Below are 26,200 nucleotides of genomic sequence, written 5' to 3' on the forward strand. Positions count from 1 at the left end.
AGGTGGCAGTAATAAGGATGGGTAATTATGACTAATTGCAATGATTTATTTAGGATTAAGACTTCTTCAGTTTATATACTGCACCACCTTTTAACTATCCAAATCCATATTAAACATTCTGTACATTAACAGTACGTGTTCTCATTAGACTGCAATGCACAGATTAACTAAACAAATTTAACTGATAGCTTGGCAAGACAATTGACATGGAATTAAAAGTGTCTCTGCCCAGCAGAGAGGGACCTGTGGGTGCTGACTGACAAAACAGGTAGATGTGGCACTTCAGGGGATGGTTCAGTGGTTATGGTGGTGTAGGACTGGCGGTTGGACTTGATGATCTTGATGATCCTATGATTCTAATATTCTTAGTTCTACCCATAAACTGTCAGATCACCAGTAAGTTAAACACAGAAATTTATTCTGCCCCATGCATCATGGCAGCAAACAGCAGGAGTAAGGGCCACTACCCCTAGCTTTCTGTTCCTGTAAACATTCCAGGTTTTTCCTTTCTCTACTCTGACTGGTAACTTTCGTTAGTCTGTACACAGTCATCTCTCCTAAGGATTTTGACAAACATAGTTGAAAATGACCAAGAAATGCAGAAGTGAAGATAGTAACACTGGCAGTCAATTAACACAAATAGTATGCTTTACTTTCTTAAGAAAGCAGCTGAAATCCTGCTAAACATTCTTTCCTGATGGACTTGAGGAAGAAAAGGGACAGCAAGGATGCAATACAAGCTTACTGCACAAGCTGTGACAGAATTTCAGTTCTTAGAGAAAGTCTTTCAGGTTTTGAAAAGAAATCATATTTCTTAAGACTATTGATAAAATGAACTGCAGGTATTTTATCAAGTAGTGTGCCTATCTCCAAACCTCAGAAGTAGTACCTCAGAAAGTAACACCTTTTTGTAGTCTGAAATGGTGTGTACAGGATTACATTTTCACAGGTTTGCCAAATGGTAGATACACAGCCCAAGAAGGATAAATAGCTCAAGACACTTGTATTTCTCTGGGCTGTAACTAAGCAAAGAACAGGAGAGCTCAGTGTTAAATGCAGGTATACAGTATGGTGTAAGAAATCAGAGTTAAGAATGATAATATTTTCGGAGACGAGTCAGATACCTAGAAACAAAGAATTTCAAAAGCTTACAGAGAAAGCTTTTTCATTTGTGCTTAGAGGTCACAACTATTGTATAGTAAAAATGCTTCCAAGAACACTGTGGACCCACTAGTAACCCAGAAAATTGTTAACTTCTCAAAAACCTGCAAGCATTCAGAAAACAGACTTGGGACTTTCCTAGTAAAAGTCTTAATCTTCCTTCTACAAAGGTAAGAAAATTAAATACCTAAGTGGTTTCACATACCCTTTGCAGCCACAGGTTTGTTTCTGGTGGGGTTTTTTTGTTTGTGTTTTTTTTTGTTTGGTTGGTTCTCCCCCCCCCCTTTTTCCTTTTCATTTCCTGTAATTTGAGAGACTTTCATTTAAGAGACAATTTAAGAAGACTTTACTTAGATCTGAACTGGAGCACTATTCTTAGATAACTCTTTGGCAAAGTACCCCTTACACAAGAATACAAAAGTCCTTAAGAGAATCAAAAAAAGCAATCAGAAAAGACTATTTTTCAATTGAAAAACACCTTTTTAAGGATAGTCAAGAGACAGAAAAGATGACCTATACAGAAAAGATCTCAGGCACTCCAGGTTCAAGGGCATAGTAATCTCTTCCTGGTACAGCAAGGTAAAAGGTGAGAAAGTTTTGTTGTTTTTTTTTTCCCCTCCACCTGTGTGAAGAAAGAGAATGTGCCTGACTTTCTAATTCTTTGCTAGAAAAAGAGCTGTCATCCTGGGCAGACTCAGCTACTTTGACATGCAAGTACACCTACTAAACCCCCCAAAACATCTGAAAGTTCAAGTTAAACAGTTACTAATACATACCATAAAATACATTCTCTCCCCTAAAATGGTCTTCCTGCTGAAAACTAGAAGTTAAGAAACAGATAATGTTGAAATACCTAAAATTCCAAAGAATGGCATCTGAAGTTGCCATGAAAACAAAGTAGCAGCTTACAGTAAAAAAAAACCCAAAGTAGTAGCTCATGGGACTCAGGAAAATAAAACACCACTTAGTAGAATGCAACAGAACTAAAAATACTGGCAAGTAACAGCAGTGCTTCATTTGGTGCTTCAGGAAGAAAAGAAAAAGATTAAGGCAAACCAAGGGAAAAAAGAGAAACATCATTCAGTAGATAAAAATCAAAATCAGCCCTTAGTAATTTGATTTTTCCTAGATTTGTGTCACCTCTCAATATAGAAGACATGCTTTTATTACCTTTCTTTCGAAAGAGTGCATTTAGATAGTTTTCTGCTTGGCATTCAATCTTATCAGTGTTGGACTGGCCCTGAGATGACAGTTCCTCCGTAGGCGTTGACTGTGAAGAACCGAGAACTGATGCACGATCCTACAAGACAGATGAAAATTAAATCTTTCAGAAGTTACTCTACTGTAGTACAATATAAGATAAATTATTGAGCTACAGAAGAACTGCTAAAAAAATGCCAACCATAAAGAAAAACCATACCTCACTCCCCTCTTGTAGCCAAACTACCCTGAGCTATTTGCAGAATGCAATTCTCTGATTCTTACTTTCATAACAAAAATTGGGTGTTGGGGAGTCATGCTTCATATCATGTTCATACTTACACTGACTGTTTCTTTGTGTAAGTTACAAAAGGAACATTTCTCATCCATAGACCAGTCAGTTAGCTCTTCTGGCTCACAGTCTTAAAAGAAGAAAGAAAAACTAGATGTTTTAAACAAGCAAAAGTATATTTTGAGAACAAAATACATATACCACAATTCACTTAAATAAATTCCATCCTAATTTAATATCAATTTATTTGTACAGTGTAGTCAGTAGGATACATCTTCACGTATTTCAGTCTTGTATGGCTCACACAGCTCAACTTTGCTTTTACAAAATGTGTCCTCTGCTATTTAAAAGGCAAACTCACACATTTCAACTGATTACCTATGACAGTTACCAGAGGCATCTGAACACTGTAAATAAAGCTCTAAATTCCAGTTACCATTCAACAAAAGTGTGCAAACTAAGCTAGGAATTAGGATACGGACTCCTCACCATTTGAGCTACATATGTTTTACACCATCATTTTACACTATCACTGAAAAACCCTATATTCTCTTCTAGCACTTGATTTACTCAAAAATTTAAATTAATTTTTTTTTAATCACAAGATATGCTTTGGTCTTGAGGTAATACAAGACTTGAACAGGTTGCTTCTATCAAGTCAATTCTTCTACTGGAGATATGCCATATATTTTCTTTAAAAAATTTACTAAGCTCCATTTCAGATGTTAAGTTTTCCATCATATACTCTTTAAAGCCACCAATTACTTCAAAGTTTTTCCCACACCAATTGTGTTAATAATTAAAATCAACCTAATTTCCTATTGAAATTTCTTTACAGCAAGTTATTCTCATTTGCTTTTGTGGCAATATTGTTCTTGTACCTCAAAAGTTCCCTGAACACAACTGACCAAGATCTCTGGTGTTATTTACATCAGGCTTCCTTAAACTGGTCCTCTCCATGTACTGCAGGGGAATCTCTGCTCTTGTGCTTGGAGCACCTCCTCTCCCCTCTTCCTTCTCTGAACCTGCTGTTTGCAGGGTTGTCTCTTGTTTTCTCGGCCCCCCAACTGTTGAAGTTTTATTCATTCTTAAATATATTTTCACAGAGTAAACATCAGAAATAAAATTATTCTGAAAATATGAGGTTAAGTTGAATGCAAACGTAAGTGTGAATTACTTTAGAATTTCCAAGAAACTGTGAAATATTTAAGAATTAAGAACTATTTAAATATAATTTACTCATCTCTAAAATGCTATTTTAGAACACAATTCAGAATTATGTTACATGTTTTCAGAGATGTAAACCAGCAATTTTGCCGGGTTGGACAACTGATAATAAAAAACAGACATGGGATTTTTTCTTCACTGGACAGTAACAAAAGATAGCTAGATTAATTCAGCAAAAATAACTATCCCAGCCTGTTAAAGAGTTATTTCTTTAAGATGTCCACAGATTAAAAATAACCAAACACCTCACGCTATTCTTTCATAAAAAGCTCATGTTTACATAATTTTCACAGTAAATCTGCTAGGATTTATTAGGATTCTGCACATAACTCCAAGACAGGTTTTATTTTCAGCCAAATTCTGTCCTGTCTGGAATCCTGAAGTTCCACTGTTAAAGTCTAACTAGAGAGCAAACCTTTCATGTTGTCAAAAAGGCAAATCATCAGCTTTACTCAATACCAAATTTATTCAAAGTATAAAACCATGCACAACGTAACACATTAAATATGCCAGTGGGCTAAGCAGAACTGCCATCAGATAGCAGATATATCAAGTTCCAGGCATTCAACAGCCTTAGGTCACCACCACAGGAAGCATATTGAGTATTGGTTTTGAACTACAGATAGAAAACCATATTCTCAGATAGACATTCTGCACTTTAAAGCAGAATGAACTTTCTCTTAGGTTCATTCAATTTAAGATCATGATTACTTCCCCTCCCCATTTTATCTTGCTTGGGGTCAGCTAATGAAAGATTTGCTGACAAGCTAGAACACCAGCCATCCCATGAGAAAAACTTGTTAAGGTTGTGCAAAGAGCATTTCAGTGCTACGTATGGTACAGATTACTACTTGAAACCACAGTCATTGAGAACAAAGCTTTTACACCATTTTCTAAGAATAAAATGGTGAACTTTGACAAAAACTACCCCCATTTTTCATTTTTAAGCCATTTAAATCTTTGTTTTCCCAAAGCCTTTTTCCCGAGGAATCATGCCAAATAAAACAAATACAGACATTTGTCGTACTGAACAGATTCCATGTTTACCTTTTCAAATGTGAAATTATTGTCTAGTAAATGAGATAACTTAAAAAAATATGAACCCTTACTTCCTAGTATTTTCTATATTTTAACAATATCCCAATAAATTCTCCATCTATTCCTCACAATTCTGAAAAAGTTATCCCATCCTTTTTATATGCTTCTACTCCTTACTAATTACATAAGAATGAGGGGTTTTTTTCATGTTTCTTCATCCTTGTAGTTTTGTGAAAATTTCAATGATATTAGAGAATCGTGTTTCTAATATATTTCTTCACCCCATTACCTTATATATGAATAAACATTCCAGAATAACCTAAGGAAAAAAAACAAACCATACCCTCAAGGCTGGGTTGGATGGGGATTGGAGCAGTCTGGTCTAGTGGGAGGTGTCCCTGACCCTGCAGGAGGGTTTGAACTAAATGAGCTTTAAGGTCCTTTCCAACCCAAACCATTCTATGATCCTATGAAATAAACCTTTCATCCTCTGTTTTTCTTCTGTCTGTAAGAGACCAGAACCCCAGCACATAATCCAATAAAAGAAAATACACACATACCAGATGATGAGAGGAAAAGCTTTAACAATTTAGCTAAATGTCTGTAAGTAGAATGTGCTTATTTACAATTTACATGTGAATCTACTTAGCTGTCAGAGTATAAGCAAAGGATTAGAAAGCCCTGAGGATTCAATGACACAAGAAGTCTGGAGCTCTCAGAGCATGACCAAGGTCAGATGCCAAAATATTGAACTTGGTATCTTTGCAACCAGAAGCTGCACAGTTCAAGCAGTTTGGAAAAAAAACACACCCTGGTGCTGAATAAGAGATGTGATGAGAACCATTTAAACAAGCCTCAGGTAAGTCTTACATATAAATCACAGAAGAACTGAGATAATGAAAAAATCTTGCCACGTTCAGGTAATGTTGTTATGGGTTTAATTAGTTTGGCTTCTCATCAAGATAATTTTTGAGGTTTATAAGGTTAAAAAAACCCTAGTAAAACAGAACTGTACCTTTTACCCTTTGAATTACAATTTATTATTCTCTCAAACACTTTTGAGAGAAAATACAATAAATCTAATCTGTAGAACAAGTAATATTTCAAGACAGAACTAAGGAGGAAATATATCAATTAGCATGCTCGGGCCACATTTTACACACATCATTAATTTCCTATATTAAAAATACAGATCAACAATGTAAGAGAGAAAAAATTGCAATTGTGGCTATGTAGCATGTATTTCAGCCAATTCTCGTGCATTTCTGGATAAGAAAACCATATAATTTCTTAAGGTTTTTTCACAGAAACAAACACTCATGCAATGAGGCATTTTGCTGCATACTGCCAGTAATATTCAGTGGCTATTATGAGGAAAATGCATGTTCCTAAAACATTACTTTGTTTGATAAACAATTTAATGTGCAGGACGACATCACTGGGTCATCAAATATTAACAGTTTTCTGCAAGCAATGGAAATAGCAGATCTTAGGGGTTACAAGAAACCTTCAACAGCATGATACAAATAAGTTAAAACTTTTCCCATAAGAAAGCTCCATTAGGCACATACAGGAATTCTAAAGTAATTATACAACACCTTGTTGTGTACAGTCAGGCACCTTCAACTGGAACATTTATATTCTGGTCATTAGCTCAGTTCTTTTGGCCTTCTTACTCAAAAAAAGTGTCCTGAATTTTCTTTCAAAATGTAAACCCTTTGATACAAAAGAGTAACAAAGCTTTAATCACTAATTGGTTTAAATACAATACATAGCAACCCATTGGAATTACAAGCAGAAAACAAACAAAACCCAAAACCTGTATACTATTACAACAATGCCTTGTTCCTTTTCCAAACCAGTAATGTGTTTGTTTATTACAGCAGATGGGAGCACTGCTCACAAAAATAACCTTTAGCCCAAATGAACATATTTCTTAAATGACTAGTGGCATGCTTAGCTTTACAAGTGGCAAAAATACTCTTAAAACATTAGTGTTTCAAGCTCTCCCCCTTCCTCTTGAAAATAGTGATATGCGTATGATACAGGCCAAGCAACTCACACAGTATGAAGGCTACAAAACCATAACCAAGTTAAAGCAGTTATTACAAACCTCTTCTAAGGAACCCAACAGTATATGCCACTCTGCCTCATGTACTAGAAGTTCACAAATTACATGATTTACACATTACAGCTAATAAGTTGTGAAGAAATTAAACTGAGCAGTCTGAAGGTTCAGTAACAGAAAACATTTTTTTAAAGCCATGAAAATGAACTTGACAGAACATACTTTTCAATACTTCAAAGCAATTTTGTGCTGGATTTTTGTCCTTTGCTTTTGTTAAATACAGATAAATAATTTCATACTTAACTAGAAGACCCCTGTATTACTGACAGCTATTCCAGCAAAACCAAAACACACCTGGAATAAAACTAGGTCTTACTGGTAATGGAAAAAAAAAATTATGCATATATATGCAAATCAAAATATATACATTTCACACATATACAAAAAATTTAGAAGATTATTTATATACATAAATATGTTTTAAAGAACAGCTAAAGTTTAATTGACCACTACAAGAAAACTAAGCTAGCATTCATTACCTTTCTTTTTCCAGTTAGCATCGACAGGAAGCTGAGCACCTTGTCCTCCCTTTCTAAAAGCTGTTCAAAAAATGAAGTAGGAGATGCAGTGTTCCAGAAAAGTAAATCTTTGTCACAACAGCTTCAGGAAAGCTTAGCTAATCCAAAATTTCCCTACATAGGAATAAAACCTAGGTACCATTTCCCTAGTGTTTTGACTGTGTACAATATTGACAAGAACATGATAAAATAAACATCAGAAAGAAAAATAATTGACAATTTCATTTTTAGAATTCAATATGCACTTTAAAATACCTTTAACTCAAAACAAAACCAATAAATTCAGCTCACTGCACTAAAAGCTGGCTCATTTACCTTCAAATAAACTGAGGTCTCTTCGTAGCCTTGGTCCATAAAGCCCTTCTAATATACTTTCAAAACCTGGAGACAAAAGAAACATTTAAAACAGTAAATCAAAAGTTTCTTAAAAGAAAGCAAATTTGAGAAAACTGGCAACAAGATTCTCCAAATCTGAGAGAAATCCCATTTTTTTTTTCATACATCACACAATTATTTACTCCTTCCACTCTAGTACTATTCAACAGTATTAGAAGATAAAAATGAGGCAACTGCCATCTGCACAGAGTCAGCCTACTAAGCCATGCCCCAACAACCTCATTAGACCTAAAATAACTACCACAGAATCTTCAAGGTGAAAGGATTAGCCTCGTAGTTCTACACAAGAAGTAGTCTTACACTGAGAATTAGAGTCATGTAGGGAGGGAGAAAAAAAAAACCAACTAAAACCCCTCAACAAACAAAAAAAAGGAAGAAATCTTCAAAGCCAGAACTTATTTATGATCATCTGAAATTATACAATCTGAGTAGGCTGATATTCTTACAAGTATAAAGGCTTATTTTGCTTTTCATATCATAACAGGTCTGTCTAGTCCTCTGTGTATGTACAAAAACATTTATCTAAGCCTCAAATTGAAAATCCAGTGGTTTTCCACATTTACCATCTAGTCTGTGTAGACATTTAGTAAGATCATATACTGTGACAAAGCAAAAATACAGAATTATTCAAAAAGCCCCCCAAATTAAACAATTACAAAGTAGGAGATGCCTGATAACTGATAAAATGTGGTGACAATTTACTTGATCAGCAATACAAGTTTTGTTAAATATAGAAACAGTTTCCAAGTACCCCCTCTTTTTTCCTTCCAATTAATGAGCTTATTTTCAACTAAGAGGATAACCCAAAGCAGCATCTGAAGGTTCTCACTCTTCGTACTCAAGACCTGCCTACACTAAGGATGCAGCTATTTTACAGTTCTAGCAAGACTATTTTATCATCACACCACAGAAAAGATACCAGTATCTTCAGGAAACAAGTAACCACCATCAACAAAGGACATTTAGAATGACAAAATTTGCTCATCAGATGTGACGACCTCTAAGACAACACAACCTACTGCTCTCTCATAAAAAAAGACATTTACTTTTTGGTCTAGTGTTTATGTACACTAGTACAAAGAAGCAGCAGGCTAAATAATATGTCAAAATTGTCATGTAGGCAAGAGAAGCCATCATAATAAAGCTGTTCAGGTAGGCAGGCCACACTGAAAATTTACTTTTCTATTTTATATTGTTTTATAATTTTCATTTACAAAGTATATGATGAAATTCAATTGTTATAATTATATGAGCTATAAATCTATTTTTTCTATTTTAGCTTTCCACTTGATAATATAATCCTATGCAAGAAGACAAAGGAAATGACAAAACCACTGTCCTCTCGTGAATATTTATACACATACATTCTATCTGCAAAAACTAGGAAGAAAAAAATCAGAGGCCCAAAGCAGACACTATAAATTACCTTCAAGCATTATCCACCGACTCTTAGATTCTATGTAACAAATTCACATCACATTAGCATTGCACAAACTCCCAGTTCTTCCAACTTCAAAGAGTTATGGACAAAAAAAAAAAAAAAAAAAAAAAAAAAAAAAAAAAAAAAAAAAAAAAAAAAAAAAAAAAAAAGCAGCAAGAGAAATGCTGAAGTTAAGATAGCAATACCCCAAACACAACAGCCTGGAAACATTAAACACCCCTTCCATATTATGATCATTAATGCTATAAATTGGAAGCCACCTTAGCTCAGAAGCTTCTGTCAGTGGGTAAAGACATGAATAGAGTACAGCAGTTCCTGAAAAGTCAGCACCTAAAACCACCTTGGGTTTTGGACACCTATTTTCTCCCCTCTCCACAGGTGTTGAAGGTACAACAGGTGTTGAAGGTGCTTATTTCTACCCTAACTTTAGTATTTAAATATATCTGTTCTCCCTACTACATGCCCTCACCCCAACATAAGCACAGAAAACCCAGCCCTGCAGAACAGCAGGTTAAGAAATTTTAGACAGGCTTCCACCCAGCTTGTATTAAAGATGAGGACTAGCACACTGTGGTGGTGTTTATTTTCCTGAACAAAGGACACACTAATCCATTTCTTTGCTGGTTCACCAAACTTAAGTTTTATCCCACCCATCCAAAGGGATGCTTCTCTTACAAATCCCCTAACAACTTCCACATAAAGCCACAATTCAGAGTTACTCAATGTGATCGCTTGCTTCTTCACACCTTTGGGTACTGGATCCTTTGTTTCTTTTTACAAGTTTACTTGTACAGGCTGACAACACAGAGACTTTTTCCAACCCTTAAAGTGTGCTGCTTCCACTTCAGAAAGTTCTCCAGCTCTAGCTACTTTTCAGCAGGACTGACACAACTTCAATTTAGCCTTATCAGGAAGGTGCATCTTTGTTTCTAGTATGGACTACTGAGGAACATGTGCTAGAACTAGTTCATACAATGTAACCACATCAAGGCATTAAAAAATTATCTCCAGTAACAGGAGAGGAGCTCTCTTTCCAGGGGTGGCTATTCAGGTGCTGAAAAGGCATCAGCCCAGGAAAGAGGGGAGGAGGAACAAGTTCTGTCAGGTTTGGCATCTAAGTCTGATCCCTGGGACAACAGCAATCTCACTAAAAGGGATGTGTGACAGCAACTGCACACTCCAGGGGGATAGAGGCTTCTGCACAATAGCCAGGCCAGTCTTAAACTGGTCATATTAACTCCAGTATTTGTTTCTTATTTCCAAAACAAAGTCCAATTCATAAAAGCAGATATACTTCCATTCACATCTGACTTCTCATTCCTTAACAATTTGTCTTTGTTTTTCCATTTATATGTTCCTGTCTCAGAAGTTATCAGATTCTAGGGCTTTAGCTACAAGCCCACCCCCCCACCCCCCCCTTTCTCCCTAGAGTCACTGTATTTGAGACATTTTACTATAATTTAATCTTTTAAAGTTAAAAAAAAAAAACAAACCAAAACCAAAACTTTCTTTGCTCTCTTACACAGTAATACTAAATCTCAAGGAGGGGCCTCAAATGGCTTCAGCAAACTGTAATAACTGCAGTTGGTGCAAGGGCATATTGAGGTACATCACTCACAACAGAGTCAGTGGAAATTCCCTGTAGTAGCTATGATGCTGTAAACACTGAGTTAAAAAAAAATAATTGAAGGAAAACCCTATAATTCCAGTTCTCATTACACCCATGACCTCCTGATAAGCAATCTTAAAAACCCTTCATGTATACTTGCTTCTCTCTCTTTTAGTCTGCTGCAGGTTTTTTTCAGTTTAGTTGGGTATGAGCCAATGAGCTGATAAAAAGCTTTTAGTGAAAATATTTCTAACTAAATTCACTTTTTGGCTTGATATTTTCCCAACCCATAAATCTTGTTTCAGTCATATCTCTGGATGCATACCAGAAATGGTAGACAGACAGAAAACTTTAAAATGGAAGGAGATGTTTAGCAATACTGCTCACCTGATTCATATTTACTGCTCTGTTTTTCATCTTAATGCTGAAAGGTTACCCATCAGAAGAGATCATGTTGTTCTTTCAAACTGTGGGTTAAGGAATTTGGAAAATACCAGGTGAATTCAAATTATGTTCTGTTTTTTCCCTTCTTCTCTAGCATATCCACAGCCAGGCAGAGGGGTCAGACTGCTGCACACTGCCTCGAAGGACAGGGCATGCATGTATTATTTTTATTATAATGAAATGAGACTTTAAGCTTAAAATATTACAGCCTCTGGAGGCACTGCAGAAAAAAAATCCCATCTTGAGGCTCTGCAAAAACCACTTTTGTCAACCCACCAAAGCTAGCAGTTTTGTGTTCCCAACATACACATGCCTAAAAATTAACTTATCACAGGAACTTCCATCACTCCCCACTTTGTGCCTTACTATACCAAGAATTACACTTGAATTATGGCAGTTCAAATTGCTGTACTAAGGTCCAAATCACCTGTTATTTAGTTCATCTAAAAATCAGGCCTCACCCCTCCTCCTATTTAAGAAAGATTTTGTTAAGTAACATGCATCAAAAAGAAGATTCAAGTCTCCTTGTTTTTTTCCAATAGTCTACACAGAGTAAGAGGAATTAAAAATAGAAAAAAATGTACACAACTGTTAAGGAGCTAGGCCCATTAATGCTACTTTAAAACAAAACAAAGCTAATGTGAAAGTGGGTTCAGAATTGCTGATTTCAAGTCTTAGAGGACTGTAAAATTCAATAAATGATCTTTAAAATGTAATTAAGAAAATCCAAATATTAGGATTACATTTAATGAGATTGGGCACAGTACCAACAGACACAGCATTGTAGTGCTAAGGCTTGGACCACAGGCCCAAGCCAAAGTTGACCTACAGATGAATCCTGTCTTTTTTACTAATAACCTTTGTACCTGTGGGCACTGTGCTGAGTTGTAACAATAGTCATGCTGATGCTAGCAGCTAACCAGAAAAAAATACCATTTGTGCTGACATGACCTCTGGAGACAATATTTTAGGAAACACTACCAACCATGCCCTGGACTCCAGACAAATCTTGGTCCTGATTGATTGGGGGGGAGTAAACTACATAGTTCTGCACAGCACAACATGCAAGTCTTTCTGACTTGATTTTTTAAAGAATATAAAGCTGGACTCTCTTGCAGTGACTTTGGATGTCTCACCCATGGGTGAACACACCATGAAGGATTTTCCCACCTGCTGGGAAGGGTTCTCCAAATCCTCACTGCAACCATGGCCCCCCAGTGACTACAGGTCTGGGTGACTGTGACATATGCAACTGGTGATGTATCTTTCTTAATCACTATCTTTTCTCTTATGTAGTAATGACTTGATGCATTACCCTGTATATTTTCTGTCTGCTTTAGGTATTTTGTTCTGTATTTTTCTTATTTGGTTGTATTATTTAGCTATCACCAGTAAAACATGTCTAGTCTTTTCAATCAGGTGTCCAAGTCTCATTACCATCCTCAATCAGCAAAACAAGCATTAAAGTGAAACTTTGTTTTATTTTTTTGTGTTCTGTAATACTGGGTATTTCACCTGGTTGTCAAAAAGACTTCAGTACAACTAAGAGTTCAACTTCTGCTTCTGCATTTTCCTTTGACCACAGCAATATCATCTCATTTTTCAAATAAATTCTATTCCCATTCTGATGTCATACAACCCACATTCTGAGGTGGTAAGTCTTAATATGTGAAGACTCTTACATAAATTGTATGAGGAGTCTCAGAAACCAAAGCCAATTGGAAAAAAATGATGGGGGCAAGTAAGGACCAAGAGACAGCTCCTGAACATCCAGTTTATTGCTCTAACCAATAGGTTAACTGCCTTAACTGCTAGCCAGCCTCCTTTGCCCTATACACCTTTCAGTAGCAGTAACTTCATGGTATACAACATGCAAACACACAGTTCTCAGTCAAAACTCACTGACGCCCCCTTGAGAAGTAAAAGTTTCACTTCATGTGTGAAAATACAGAAGCAGTTACCAACATTGAGCTTATTCATCCACAGCAGAACAATAACTTTTAAGATTTTGTTGCTTTTTTTCCCTTTGCACTTTGCCCTCTTTCATGTAACTAAAAAGTGATCTCTTGTGTTAAAAAAAATTTAAATATAATTGACAAACTTTAGTTCTGCTTCTCTCCATTCTATATAGTTTGTCAACTGTATCACAGAATCATAGAAAGTTAAAGGTTGGAAGGGACCATGAAAGATCATTTAGTCCAACTCCATCTGCCAAAGCAGGGTCACCTATAGCAGGTCACAGAGGAACACATCCAGGTGGGCTTTGAAAGTCTCCACTAAAGGAGACTCCACAACCTCCCTGGGCAGCCTGTGCCACTGCCCTATTATTTAGTTTGGATCAGTACATGAGAATGTCTGAAGGAAACTGTGGTTTGCTTCACTAAGTCACCTATCTTGTATTTAAACAATCACATCACAGACAAAATTCAGCTTCATCAAGCTTTAGAACTCCTTTTCATTATTTTTATTTTTTTTTTTAAACTAACACAGGCAGATAGACCAAGTCTCTGTTTCTCTGAAAGAAAAACTTCTGCTTTTCTTCAAATTTCTCTCAATAATAGTGCTTCAATATTTATTTTAAAATACAGGTGCAAGAGTAGGAAGCAGTATTTTGCTTTGGTTTACTTAAAAAGGAAAAGAAGTCATCTGCCTTGCTTATAATTTGTCTTTCACTAGAAAGGGACTCTGAGCTCATTTTCAATCATCTTTTACTTTCTAATTATTTAAACTTACAACCTTTTGAAGTATATGCTCCCATTTTACGGGTCACTGGTTCCCCTGAAGAAATGGTTACTTGATTTTGAGTTTTACTTTATTTTTTTATTATTATTATTTTCCTCTAAATAGAGAAATTACTCCCTGCTTCAAAATGACAGGAAAAAAACCCAAAACTAATTGCATCATTAAATGAGTTTTGTTTTTGTTGTTTTGTTTTTTTTTTAAAAACAAACTACTTAATGATTTTGAAAGGATTGACCAAGTTATAAAACTACTGAGGCACTGAATTTTAAAAAATAAGCAAACATTCAAACAATCCTCTTTTTTTGCCACTTAAATGAATGGTAAGAAAAATGAACTAGTTTGCTAGGCAGAATAGTCAAAATACAGAACATGAAAGCAGAAGCAAAAATTAATAAATCTTTATTCAAATGTTACTGTAATGTCACTACAGAATATCTATTCAGCAAATTAAATGTTTGAAAAAAACAGCTTTTTCTTGCAGAAAAAGAGACAATTTGGGTTTCACAGATTTCATACAGGGGTGAGGTAGCAAGCAGGCTTCCTAAGTATCTTGTCTTGCTTGAGTCTACTTTTTGCTGATAGGACTAAAAAAAAAAAAGTATTCTTATAACAAAGTTACAAACGTTTAACTTAATACACTAATTTTCTTTACTGTATCGATTCAGATCCCTAAGCAAACAGGAACCAACATACCACAGATTCCAATGTGAAAGGGAGGAAATCCTCTATTTAGACTCCAATACAAATTCTGAATCTTAGCTAAAAAGAATACTTGTCCTTCTGTAATATCACCTTGACTCCAAGAATTAAGGTAGTTGAGGACACCTCTGTTCCCACTAAGAAACAGGGTTACCAGAAATTGAAATGAGACTACAGAACAGCTTCAGTTCTAACTGCTGTCTTTTTACTAAGACTAAAAGTCCTTGCTTTCAACTCTCTATGCTGTACTTTATAGAAGGGATGTAGACACTGATGCAAGTTTCAAAAGAGTATGTACATCAAAAGAACTATCTGCAACATTAAGCAGAATACAAAGAGTAATATTCTAGCGCTGGGGAGACTGACATTGGCCATACCTCAGAGGCAAAAAACCCAAAAAACAAAAAAACCAGAAAGAGTGCCTCTCCCCCCAGTTGTTCAATTGTTCATCAATTTTAAAGAAAAAAAGAGTCGCAGCCAACAGAAAAAAACAATAGAACTATTTGTAGTTTCAAACTGAAACTTGCCTCAATTCTGAGTTCAGGTCTATTTTTCAGGTATTTATAAATCACAGTGGGAAAAATGAGTTCACTAAGAAAAGGCAGCACCTCCACACTCTGAAGTAATCTTTTATGCCAGTAAGAATGTGTCCATGTAGACTTGTACATAGGAGAGCCCACAAAACACCTTTTACTGTAGCTTCTAGGCACTGTAAAAATGAAAATTAAATCTAAATTTCTAATGCAGCAGCAAAATAGCTTGAGAGATGTCTTATTTATAATTTAAAAGGCATCAGCAAAACACTTCTGAAGTGACTTTGCTGCTCTGCAGATAGGGGGAAAAAATGTTTCAAAGGGACAGTTGCTAAAACTTAACTTCTGTTTTAAGAAAACTTTTTTTCTTTGAGTAGTGATGTAATCCCAGCTGTCATACAAAGACATTTAGACTTCAAAATGGTGTGAATATTGGTGTTCTTCAGAAAATAAAGCTTACCCTACTGCCTTTCTTTGTTCAAGATGCTACACCAAAAAGATAGCTAGATGCCATTACTCCAAACAGTGCTGGTGATAATTTGGGCTGGTTACAAGCTCATAGGTTGAATCATTAGAGAAGGAAAGTCTGAAGGACTAAGACACTGTAAAAGAAGCTAACATCCAGCTTGGAAAAAATGCTCCTAGGTTCCTCATTGCCATCAGTTTAACTATTGTACAACACAAGGAGAATAATTCCCAAGACCAAAACAGAAAGAACTGTTACTCTCAGAAGATCATGTGTCTAATGCATGTTCTTGTTTCTTAACCATAATTTTAAGATATACAAGACTGAGAAGTTTTTCTGTTTTATCTAAAAAGTTTAGGATTGCCAAACAAAAGCTTCTTTTTCTCCATGAGGGCCTAGTTAGATGTTCACCATACCACCATGGAAAAGTCCACAGCAAATGTGTAACAATTAATAGGTCACATATTACTATTATGCAGTATGAGACATCTAATAGCATGTGGGAAAATCTAGTGGTCAACTAAAGACAAATAGGTCTGGCACACTTCTGGGATCACTGGAGTCAGAGAACATAAAGCTTTCTGCTAAGAAGGGAGAGCTAGCTGAAAAATAGAGAAAAATAGTTATAAAAAACATCACTAAGACAAAAAAAAAAAATTAATTGAAAACACTCCTAAACTGATGGGCCAGGGTTTACTCAAAGCTAATGAAGCTGCAAGCCTTCAAAAGCATTCTTCCATAACACTGATGCCAGACACTAAGTTTAAAAAGGAAGTGAAATTTCCTACTGTATGCAGAGTTTCATGGGAATTTTCAGTTCTCTTCAATTATAATTTCTGCAAACAACCTATTCCCCCACCAAATGCTAACAATTTTCAAATTATGAACAAGAGAAAAAGCTATTCTTATCTCACAATAAATACATGTCCCTTGTATTGAAAAACTATTTGTTGGTTCCTATTATTTTAAAAAAATTTGTAGACTGCACTAATGTTGTTCCCTAAAATTAACTGCCACTCTCTCATCTGCTGAAGCTACAGAACAAAAAGCACTTATGTAGATGCCAAATTATAACCCAGTAAGAGAACTACCAACCCCTTAAGTCTTAGTGCTGCATTCTTCAAAGTGTATTTCCAAACGTTACTCATGTAAACCCTGAAACCAGTCTAATTAAAAAATGATAAAATTGCTATATGTAGGATTATTAAAATTAAGGAACAAGTGCAACATTACTGTATACTAGAAGTTGATTTGTTAAGTTTGTCAGAAGTTGACTTTTCTGCATTTCAAAATCTCTGCCATGTAATTTCATAATTTCACCTTTAACTTACAACTTATTTTCATGAATAGCTGGGCTTTAAAAAATAAACCAACACAAAACAAAAACCCTAAGCAGCCACTATTTCTGCATCCAGCCATAATTTGGCTTGGCAAACTAAGACAAAATTTAAAGCTGACAACGTGCCAACTAGGTCAACAAGAATACATAGATAAGATCATCCAAAAACTTCTTTTTTTTTTTAAAGTATTAACCATGCTTTCTGTCTCTAAAAAAATGCCTGGAATCCAATGTTAAAATTGCATGTGCCTCATATACTCCCATTAGAATTTAAAGAACTCTAAATTCAGCTAAACTCTGATTTCAAATCTGTTCTTAAGCATGTTCAGTACATCAAGGAAAAGATGGAATTGTTCAAAGCAGTGTATCTCAACTTACATGGACAATGAACCTGTAATCTACATCTGCTATGTGTATGTCTGCTGAACTTGTGTGTATTCTTTCCAGTACCTTATGCAAATTCCTAGTCATTTTAGCATTTGATTGAGAGGGCTGAATTCCCTAATTTTCCACAGGGGACTGAAAGAGCGGGAATAAAGAAACTGAGACTGTAAATTCAAGTTTTAGCTTCACATTAGGCACTCTCATCCGACAAAAGATGGCAGATATAGAAGAGGAAAAATTCTGGGTTTTGCTTTTATCATTTGATACAATTCAAGGATTAAGCAGGTGTGCTTTTAATTTTATTTTTTCTGATTAGCACACCTCTGTACAAACTTTTATTAAACTTCCTTCCAAGCATTAAATGACTGCACAAGGCAAAGCATGAAACTGGATTCAAAGTGTGGGACTCAAACTCTCATTCATATGTGAGTTCATACAGTACTCAAAGCCATATACCAGCTCTGAAAATTTACTAGAAAATAATGAATGTTGCAACAATTCTGTAGTTAATTTCTGACCATATTCTATAAAATTTACATTTCAATTGTCCAACCCGACTTAAAGAGAAGGGGATGGAACACTTCAAAGGAAAAACTATGTATTTCAAGTACCTAGTCAAAAGATTCTGAATACTTCAGTCATGAGAACAGATGAGCTCTTTCAAAGCAGATCAGTTTATGCAGGAGGCTATCCTGTCTTAGAAATACTCTGCTCCTTCTGTATTTCAGCACTGAATTTTCCTTTGCAGAAGCAACTTTAATTCTGTTTTTCAGAACTGTTTTTCAGTTCTGAATGTGTTGGTCAGCTTTAACAGTAATCCAAGAGATAACTATTCCTTTTTTGCACAGTATAAAGGAATGAGGTATGTGTCTATTTTGCTCAAAAAAACCCCCAAAACCCACAAGAAAATCCAGCACAAATTCTGTGCTAACTGTAAGCAACTAATAAAAATGAATGCATTTGAATCAAAAACTTTAAGCAAAATCACAACTAGTTTTTTGGTGGTATTTCTGTGGTTTTGGGGATGTTTGTTTCCCTCCCCTGAAGGACCATGAATTTTAAGATAAATAGGAAAAGGTAGAATTTTTACAGATATTACTGTTCCATTCACAACCTGGGGGTTTCTTTGACCCAAGACAGCCATATCCTATTACTTCTCACAAGTCTCAAGAAGGACAAAACAGGAAACTTCAGAACTTTGAGCTGATCTGTACTTTCACCTCTTAATGAAACCATTTAGAAAACAACAGCAACTACTCACAGAAGTCACCTGAACTGCAAGGTAAAGAACACAGGAATTATAAACTGCATTTCCAGCAAGAGGGAAACTCCTAAATAAACCAGATAAATCTCATTTCCTATATTCTGGAAAACTTCATATCAAGTTACTCATGTGGTATAAAACTTCTCATGGGTAAACATCATTTGTATGATACACAAAGGGCAAAACAAAGTTGAGAATGAAGGAGGACAAAATGACAGAATATTATTTGAGATGTACAACTGACAAAGCTGTTCAGTATCTAGTTTGTAATTGTTTTGTATGCCATATATTCACATCAGTTGTTAAAGGGGAGCTGAACAAGTACAAAACACAGAAAGATGGACAGTTAACAACTCTTCAAATACGCAATCCAAATCACTACTGAGTAACTACCCTAGCAGACAAGAGTAAAAGAGGCTGCTTTGGCAATTTGTGATGGTTTGTGGTGCTGAACGAGCTGGAAAAGTGAGAAGGTGTGCAATAAGTTGTTCCTATCCTTGAAATTAATAAAATGACTTCAAGAAAACAATCAGTCACTCTACTGCCTTTATTAATATCAGTCTCCTCAAAGTGATTCTATTCCTTAGAGGACAGATTCTAAAAAGATGCCAAAACCTCCTGAGACAACATGAAAGGCCCAGAAATTATTTCAAGTCACATCAAGTACTGGCCCTCAAAATGCTACTATGTGACAACCTGAAGTAAAGGACTTACAAAGCTGGTCTTGGGCCAGCAAAACCCCTTCCTAAACTACTGGACAAGCATTCTTAGTTTATTGTAGAATCATAGAACAATTTGAGTTGGAAGCAAGGTACATTCTCTAAGCTGGACCACAGATTTCAATAGCCAACACCATCACACTAAATAAACAACCTTCCTCAGACACACTACAGTGGGTTTCCCTCACAGCTTTTTCTCCTGCAGTGTCATTGCAGAAAGCACTGACCAGTCAAATGAGAATTCTATGATCACTTGAATTTTCAGTTTACTCCCTCTAAAGGCTTGTGGGACAAACAGTGCTTGCCAGAGCTGATCATAATTCAAATGTTACTGATTTACCAGCAAATACTTCCTCAAAAACTCTCGTATTTTTAAGGTTTACTAAATAGTTTCTCCCAAATTTGAGTTCTCCAGTGAAACTCTGATGTTTTGCTGAGAAATCCTTACTGATCTAGGGTTAGTGCTGAGGTGCAGTTTTTCACAGCAGTACCACTCAGAACACTGGGCACTTCCAATATTTCAAGATAAGAACTCCTGACACAAAAAGTTACAAACACAGCATTTCTTAAATCCTATTTCCTTGGGGCAGATCACATTTGTTCAGGAGTCAAGTGGACTTAGACAATTGCAAAGACAGGAAATAAAACTACTTTCCAACACACCCTAACCAGTCTGATGGTCTTGCTGAAGAAATTCTCTCTAAGTGTAACATTTGGTATTCCAACAGAGAAAAGCCAGTATCAGTTTGGTTTTGTTGTTGCTGTTTCAAAAGCAGTAAGAGCTTCAAATAAACTACACAAAGGCACCTATGGAAAAAAGGAAAGGCTGAAATCAGTAGCCACCTGGCATTTCTCAGCTCCATATTAGACAGCTGAGTGGACCTGATGACATGGAAGAAAAGTGCATGGGTTTGAACAGCACTATAGCAAAGAGGTATAAAGTGTCTGGCACAGGCAGCAGTTAGAGTTAGGGCAGATATATGAACTGGCATCTCAAGACAGGACTTCTTCAAGCCTGATGGGAATTTGCACAACACATAACACAGGCATAAAACTGACAAAAAAGGAGGAAGACAACAGACTGGAACACACGACATGTTAGAATTCCAAAGCAAATAAGAAAGATGGTAAAAGTGATCTTATAATCCATATTTCCCCAACAACCATTGTCCTGAATCACTTAAGCTTGGTTTTGGTCACCTGAATACTACCTGTGGCATCTGTAAAACCTGAGAGACAGAAGTCTTCACTTTCAGCTCCTCAGGCTAAGCAGCCAACTCTTCTTTCTCTTCCTCCCTTTCCCCTCCACATTTAACTCATTATTCAATTTAAGCTACAAACTTACTGGTCCACTACATCCCATAGCCTCTAAGTCCTTCCCTCTGCTCAGAAAATTCAGTTGATGCCAGGGAAGGAGTGGCCTCTTCTGCTCCTCAGGGGGCCTACCTGACCCAGCCATATTATAATCAGTTTTTCTAAGGAGTAAATAAAGCTTCCTCTCCTTGACAAGAACAAAATAAGAAAGTAACAACAACAAGCAAAATAGAAAGGAACTTGAGGATGATACACCTGAATGAATAGGTATGAAGAAATAAACAAGCTAATTACCTCAACACCAGAGGACAGGAAAGGCATAAAACAACACAGATCAACAAGAAACAATCAGAACCCTGTATGCCTATCTTGTACTGTCATATACACTCCTACCAGACAGACACCATACCAGCAAAGGCATACATAGAAACATAGAATCATTTAGGTTGGAAAAGACCCTTAGAGATCATAAGAGTCCAACTGTACATCTCAACAGCAATTCCACCACTAACCTGTGTCCCCAGCACAATGTATTCATTTTAAGCACCTCCAGGGATATTGGCTAAACAACTTCCCTGGGCAGCCTGTTCCAGTGCTTGATAACCCTTTTGATGAAGAAATTTTTCCTAATATGCAATTTAAACCTCTCGTTTCATCAGAATGACCTGCATCTGAACTACAGGTCATGGAGCAGTAGCTATTTGATAATCATCCCCCTTTTTCACCTTAGGAGGCTTAACAGCTACACTCAGGTAAAGCCAAATCTTCACATTTGACAGGGCCTTGCTGTGGCACACTTGCTGTTCCATGAGCCAACCAGGCAGCTACAGTCACAAGCTGGAGTTCTTTAAAGCAGTCTTCCATACTATAATCTTCATCATATACAGCAGCAGTTTTACTTCACTGTTAATCAAAAGAAGGCCAGCAGCTTTGCACCAGTGGAGTTTTAACCTGGCATCATAAAATAGTGTAGTACTTTAAAAAAAGAAAACTTTTCATTAGATGTACAAAGCTTTTTGATGGTAATTATGTAAAAAAGCAGAATATTCAACGCTAGATTAATTGCACTACCCTTTGACTACCCTCAGCAGACTAGAAAGGCACTAAAGCTAGCTTATAAAACAGTGGAATTATGATATTGAAAACTATTATTCATACATAAGATTTTAGCTAGCCTTTAATTAAAATGATTTGAAGAAGCTAGGAAGCATGGAATGAGGAAGATAAATATTTATAATCTGAAAATTAAGCATTTTAGACTAAAAAACATTGCAAAACAACAGTTTTTTCCACTGAGCAGCTTTTTAAACACAAATAATCCCCAGATGCCACAAATGCTAGGATGCCTCCAAATTGGAAAGCAGGATTCTACTAAGCTAAATTGAGACTAAAAGCTGAGGAATATAGAGTGCCAGGAATTCAGAGAGTTTTAATTTAACAACAGACTTCAAAAACTATGGTAAAATTCACATTTAGTGACAGTTGCCCAACTCTCACTCCTGTAATACAACACATGCTGCTATGGAGATGCAAGGCTGGATGGTTGTTGAGAACCAAGCACAATTAAAAGTGGCAGCTGAATGAGACTCCAGCAGAACTTCGAAAAGAATAAAACATTTCTCTAAAACAAGACTAATTCAGCTTCTCTAGATACTCCACAGAAACCTGGTCTGTACCAGAAGTGGACACAAAAAGAAAGATGACAACCTGACACACAGGTCTTTATTCTACAGACTGACATGCTGCTGACCATACCCAATAAAAATTCAACCTCTACCACTCAAAGCATTTCTGCTGATTCAGTCTCCTAAGTTTTTGTAATATGCTTTCTAACCCCTTAGAGGCTCAAACAGATGAGGCACTACCATCCATCTCCCCTACTCTCTCCTCCCTTCTTCCTGGCTTCTTTATGCCTCTGGTAAAGGGAAGGATAAAGTGGAAGCTTAGTAGCAGGGAAAAAATATGTATCACGTTGTAACTTTAAATCCTCCAGCAAGGTTAGTTGGATTCTTTAACATACAGCAGCTAAATTTATGCCACTCTCTTTTTCAGAAGTTGATACTAGACATGAATTGCACAAATTCAGTTCTGTTTCACCCTCTGTCAGTGTTCCAACCTATCTTATCAAAGTTCCTTCTAAGCACATGGAAGAGACCAAGGTTCAAGAATAATATAAGACAGTAAGACAGTGGTTCAAAGTGGAACAAAGAATTTTAAGATAGGTAAAGCTCTGGGTGACCTCTACACTTTACATGAACACACTGAACTCTAAAGGTTAGAATAACAATCTTTTGAAGCCATGACACTTGAATCATATTCAAGAATAAGAGATCCATTGTAACTGTCTGTAAAAAAACACCCCTACAATGGGTGAAAAATAAAAAAAGGTGAGGGCGGGTAAGAGGTACTAATTTTTCCCATTGCAGCTGTAGGCAGAACAAGTTCTGGCTACTTGCCAGCAGCTGGAATGCAGCTCTTCAACAGCATACATGGATCTGACAAATTGATCAGCATGATACACTCCTGTTAATTCCCTTACACAACTATTAGTATTTATTACCACAGAATAAAGAAACTAACTTAACATAGAAAGAGCAGTTTGATGTAAGCATCAAACAAGTTCCACTACAAAGTGAGAACAACAGGAAAGATGTTATAATTAATGGTACTGTAGTCTTGCTCTTGTCAGCAATCTTGTTGATCAGAATGCCATACAGCCAACTTAGTTTCTAGCTCACTTTGAGCCTCCAAAAAAACTGTTGCTAAAATAAACCCTTACTGAATATCAGAAGTCTTGTTCTCTGCAGTAAAGCACATTTTATCTTTTCAATGGTACCCAGTAATAGGACAAGGAATAGTGGGTTTAAGCTAGAACATAGTAAGTTCCACCTCAACTTGAGGAAAAACTTCCTTACTGTGAGGGTGACACAGCACTGGAACAAGCTGCCCAGAGAGGTTGTGGAATGTCCTCTGGAGACTTTCAAAACCTGCCTGGATACGTTCCTGTGTGTCCTGCCCTGGGTGACCCTGCTGTGGCTGGAGACTAGATGATCTCCAGAGGTCTCTTCCAACCCTTAACATTCTATGATTCTACACTTTACTCAGGAGAAATAGCAGGTATATAGTCAACCTGATCAGGAAACTGATCCAAGTTAAACTAGAGCTGACCTTTTCTTTCCTATTCTTCCTCCTGCCACGTTTCCCCTCCTGGTTTCTAGTTTAGTATTAAGGTAATTAGTTTTACAGTCTAGTTTGTTGAACTGTATAATAAATACCAGCTGACTGAAGTCATGAAGGTAGGTACCATGGGTTCGGATAGAAAAACAGTAAGATTGTCTAATGCATAAAAAAACCACCCCCAAAAGTCACCAACCTAACATTAACAGTGTTACTGAATTCAAGGGAATAATTGAGACTGTGCTGCAGGGACAATATCTGTACTTCACATTTTTAGTTTACATAAGTGCCAGTTTAAGAAAATCATATGCCTGCAATTTAGAAGGACTATCAGAGTTTGAATTTCTTAGCTCAGTATCAGCCACATAAAAAGTAAACAGCTACCATATAAGAGCATACAACAAGGAAGTTCAAGCTACGCCTAAAAACATTGACAAAGATCATGGTAGTTCCTGGAACACTTAAAAATTGAACAGCTTCCACATAGCAGTACCCAGACATTAGGAACACCAACAACATAATCACATGTTTTATCACTGTTGGAGATATGTATACCAGCTTGCATACTCTGCAACACTTCTGTTCTGAGGGCAAAGCATTGCTTACAGTCCAAGAGTTAATCTGTGTAGCAGGTACAGTTTTGTCTTCCATAACACTGTGCTCCATACATCCTTACAATTGCAGGTTCAAAAGAGAACAGTGAACTAGTACTGCATGTACTGCTAGAAACAAATTCCTCCCCCTGCCTTTTAAACTAAGCCTCCGGGTGTCATTACTCCAAGTTTTCTTGCACTGGTTTCCCAAGTAAAAATTTGTCTCAAGAGTAAAACATAAGATATGCCTTCAAAAACACAATGACAGCAGTGGGCAATTATTTCTTTCTCAGAGAAAAGTTGATGAGTTGAAATTGATTGTGAGAAGACATGGAAAAGAAGCCAATTTAACACTACATATTTGAAACAAAGATAGTTCAAGGCAAAACAAACCCCAAGTGTCTCCTCTTGTTGCAGTCTAAAGACAGTTAACGTGATATATACAGAGAGTAGCAACTTCCAGTGACATACATACACACTGACCATTTTTTCCTCTTTTGTTACCCTGCTTTGGGTGAAATCAGGATGGTATATTTGAGGCTCTGTTCCATTCCTGGCAGCTGACTGTACCATAAGCAGCTAAACCAATCCAATAGCTTATTTCTGCTTCCATCACACAGTCCCACCCCCATCCTTGTGCTAGCACCAGCATCCATCAGATTTTTATTTTCTTTGTAAGCTGCTAATTCCTCCCAACAAAGCAGATCAGACAGCTATCCAATAGATGCTGATACAAGTACACAAGCAGCAGTAGCACAGTCGGGACAGCAATTTCTCCATTCTGGCAATAGCTCTGTGAGGCTTGATGATGGCACTTTACTGTATTCCTAGGCTGTGTTTTCATGGTGTTAAATGCTAATGCTGACTTGAACACCTGAACAATCCTTTACATGATACCATTTTCCTTCATTGTATCAAAAACTGCCTGTGAACCTGAGCTGTCATTCTGATCTAATTTCTGTTCTTCCAGTGACTGCAGTAACACCGAGATTGCACCCCTGATCTGTTTTAAGTTGGAATCATACCAAGAGTTCCCCATCACAGTTCAAAACACAACAGGTCCACAGGAACACTACACCAGTACTGCTGCCCACCATACTGGATCATGGCTCTTTGGCCATTGCAAGCTTGTTCACTATTTAAAGAGGCAGTAATGCAAAGGAAACAAACAAGTTCAAAGCAGGTAATATTTTAAAATCAATTATGCAGTGACAGGTAATAGAGCACTGAGTCACTAAAACAACCACTAGCAGATAGACAAGAACACTATGGATGCACAGTTCTGCTACTACTACTGTGGCGAATACAGAAAATCACAACCACAGTAGTACTATAAAAAAAAAAGAAAAGAAAGTGATGTTACCCTGCTGCAAAGTACTTGCAGACACAGTAAAAGTGAGAACAATTTTATATGTTAAGAAAGATACAAAGTAGTAAAGTAGTTCATAAAGAAGTACTGCAAGCCTGGGGATAATATCAAATGCAGTAGCTAGGAATCTTCTATCGGCAAGGAGAG

At 36.5% G+C, this 26,200-nt stretch overlaps 1 protein-coding gene across 7 annotated transcripts in view; it reads right to left on the reverse strand.

The window, feature by feature from the left end:
* LCORL (ligand dependent nuclear receptor corepressor like) overlaps positions 1–26,200 on the reverse strand; it is a 66,896-nt gene that overhangs the window by 35,425 nt on the left and 5,271 nt on the right. For 5 of the 7 annotated variants that reach the window (XM_030449874.1, XM_030449869.1, XM_030449875.1 and 2 more), the window contains exons 2-4: positions 7,880–7,945; positions 2,704–2,783; positions 2,332–2,461 (exon numbers count right to left, since the gene is read on the reverse strand). In XM_030449874.1, the coding sequence (XP_030305734.1) occupies positions 2,332–2,461; positions 2,704–2,783; positions 7,880–7,945 (276 nt within the window). Of the gene's footprint in view, positions 1–2,331; positions 2,462–2,703; positions 2,784–6,516; positions 6,547–7,879; positions 7,946–26,200 lie in introns of those variants that run through there. The other 2 variants (XM_030449872.1, XM_030449871.1) reach the window with 2 other exon arrangements.

This window comes from Calypte anna, chromosome 4A (assembly GCF_003957555.1).
Source record: "Calypte anna isolate BGI_N300 chromosome 4A, bCalAnn1_v1.p, whole genome shotgun sequence".
Lineage (NCBI taxonomy): Eukaryota > Metazoa > Chordata > Aves > Apodiformes > Trochilidae > Calypte > Calypte anna.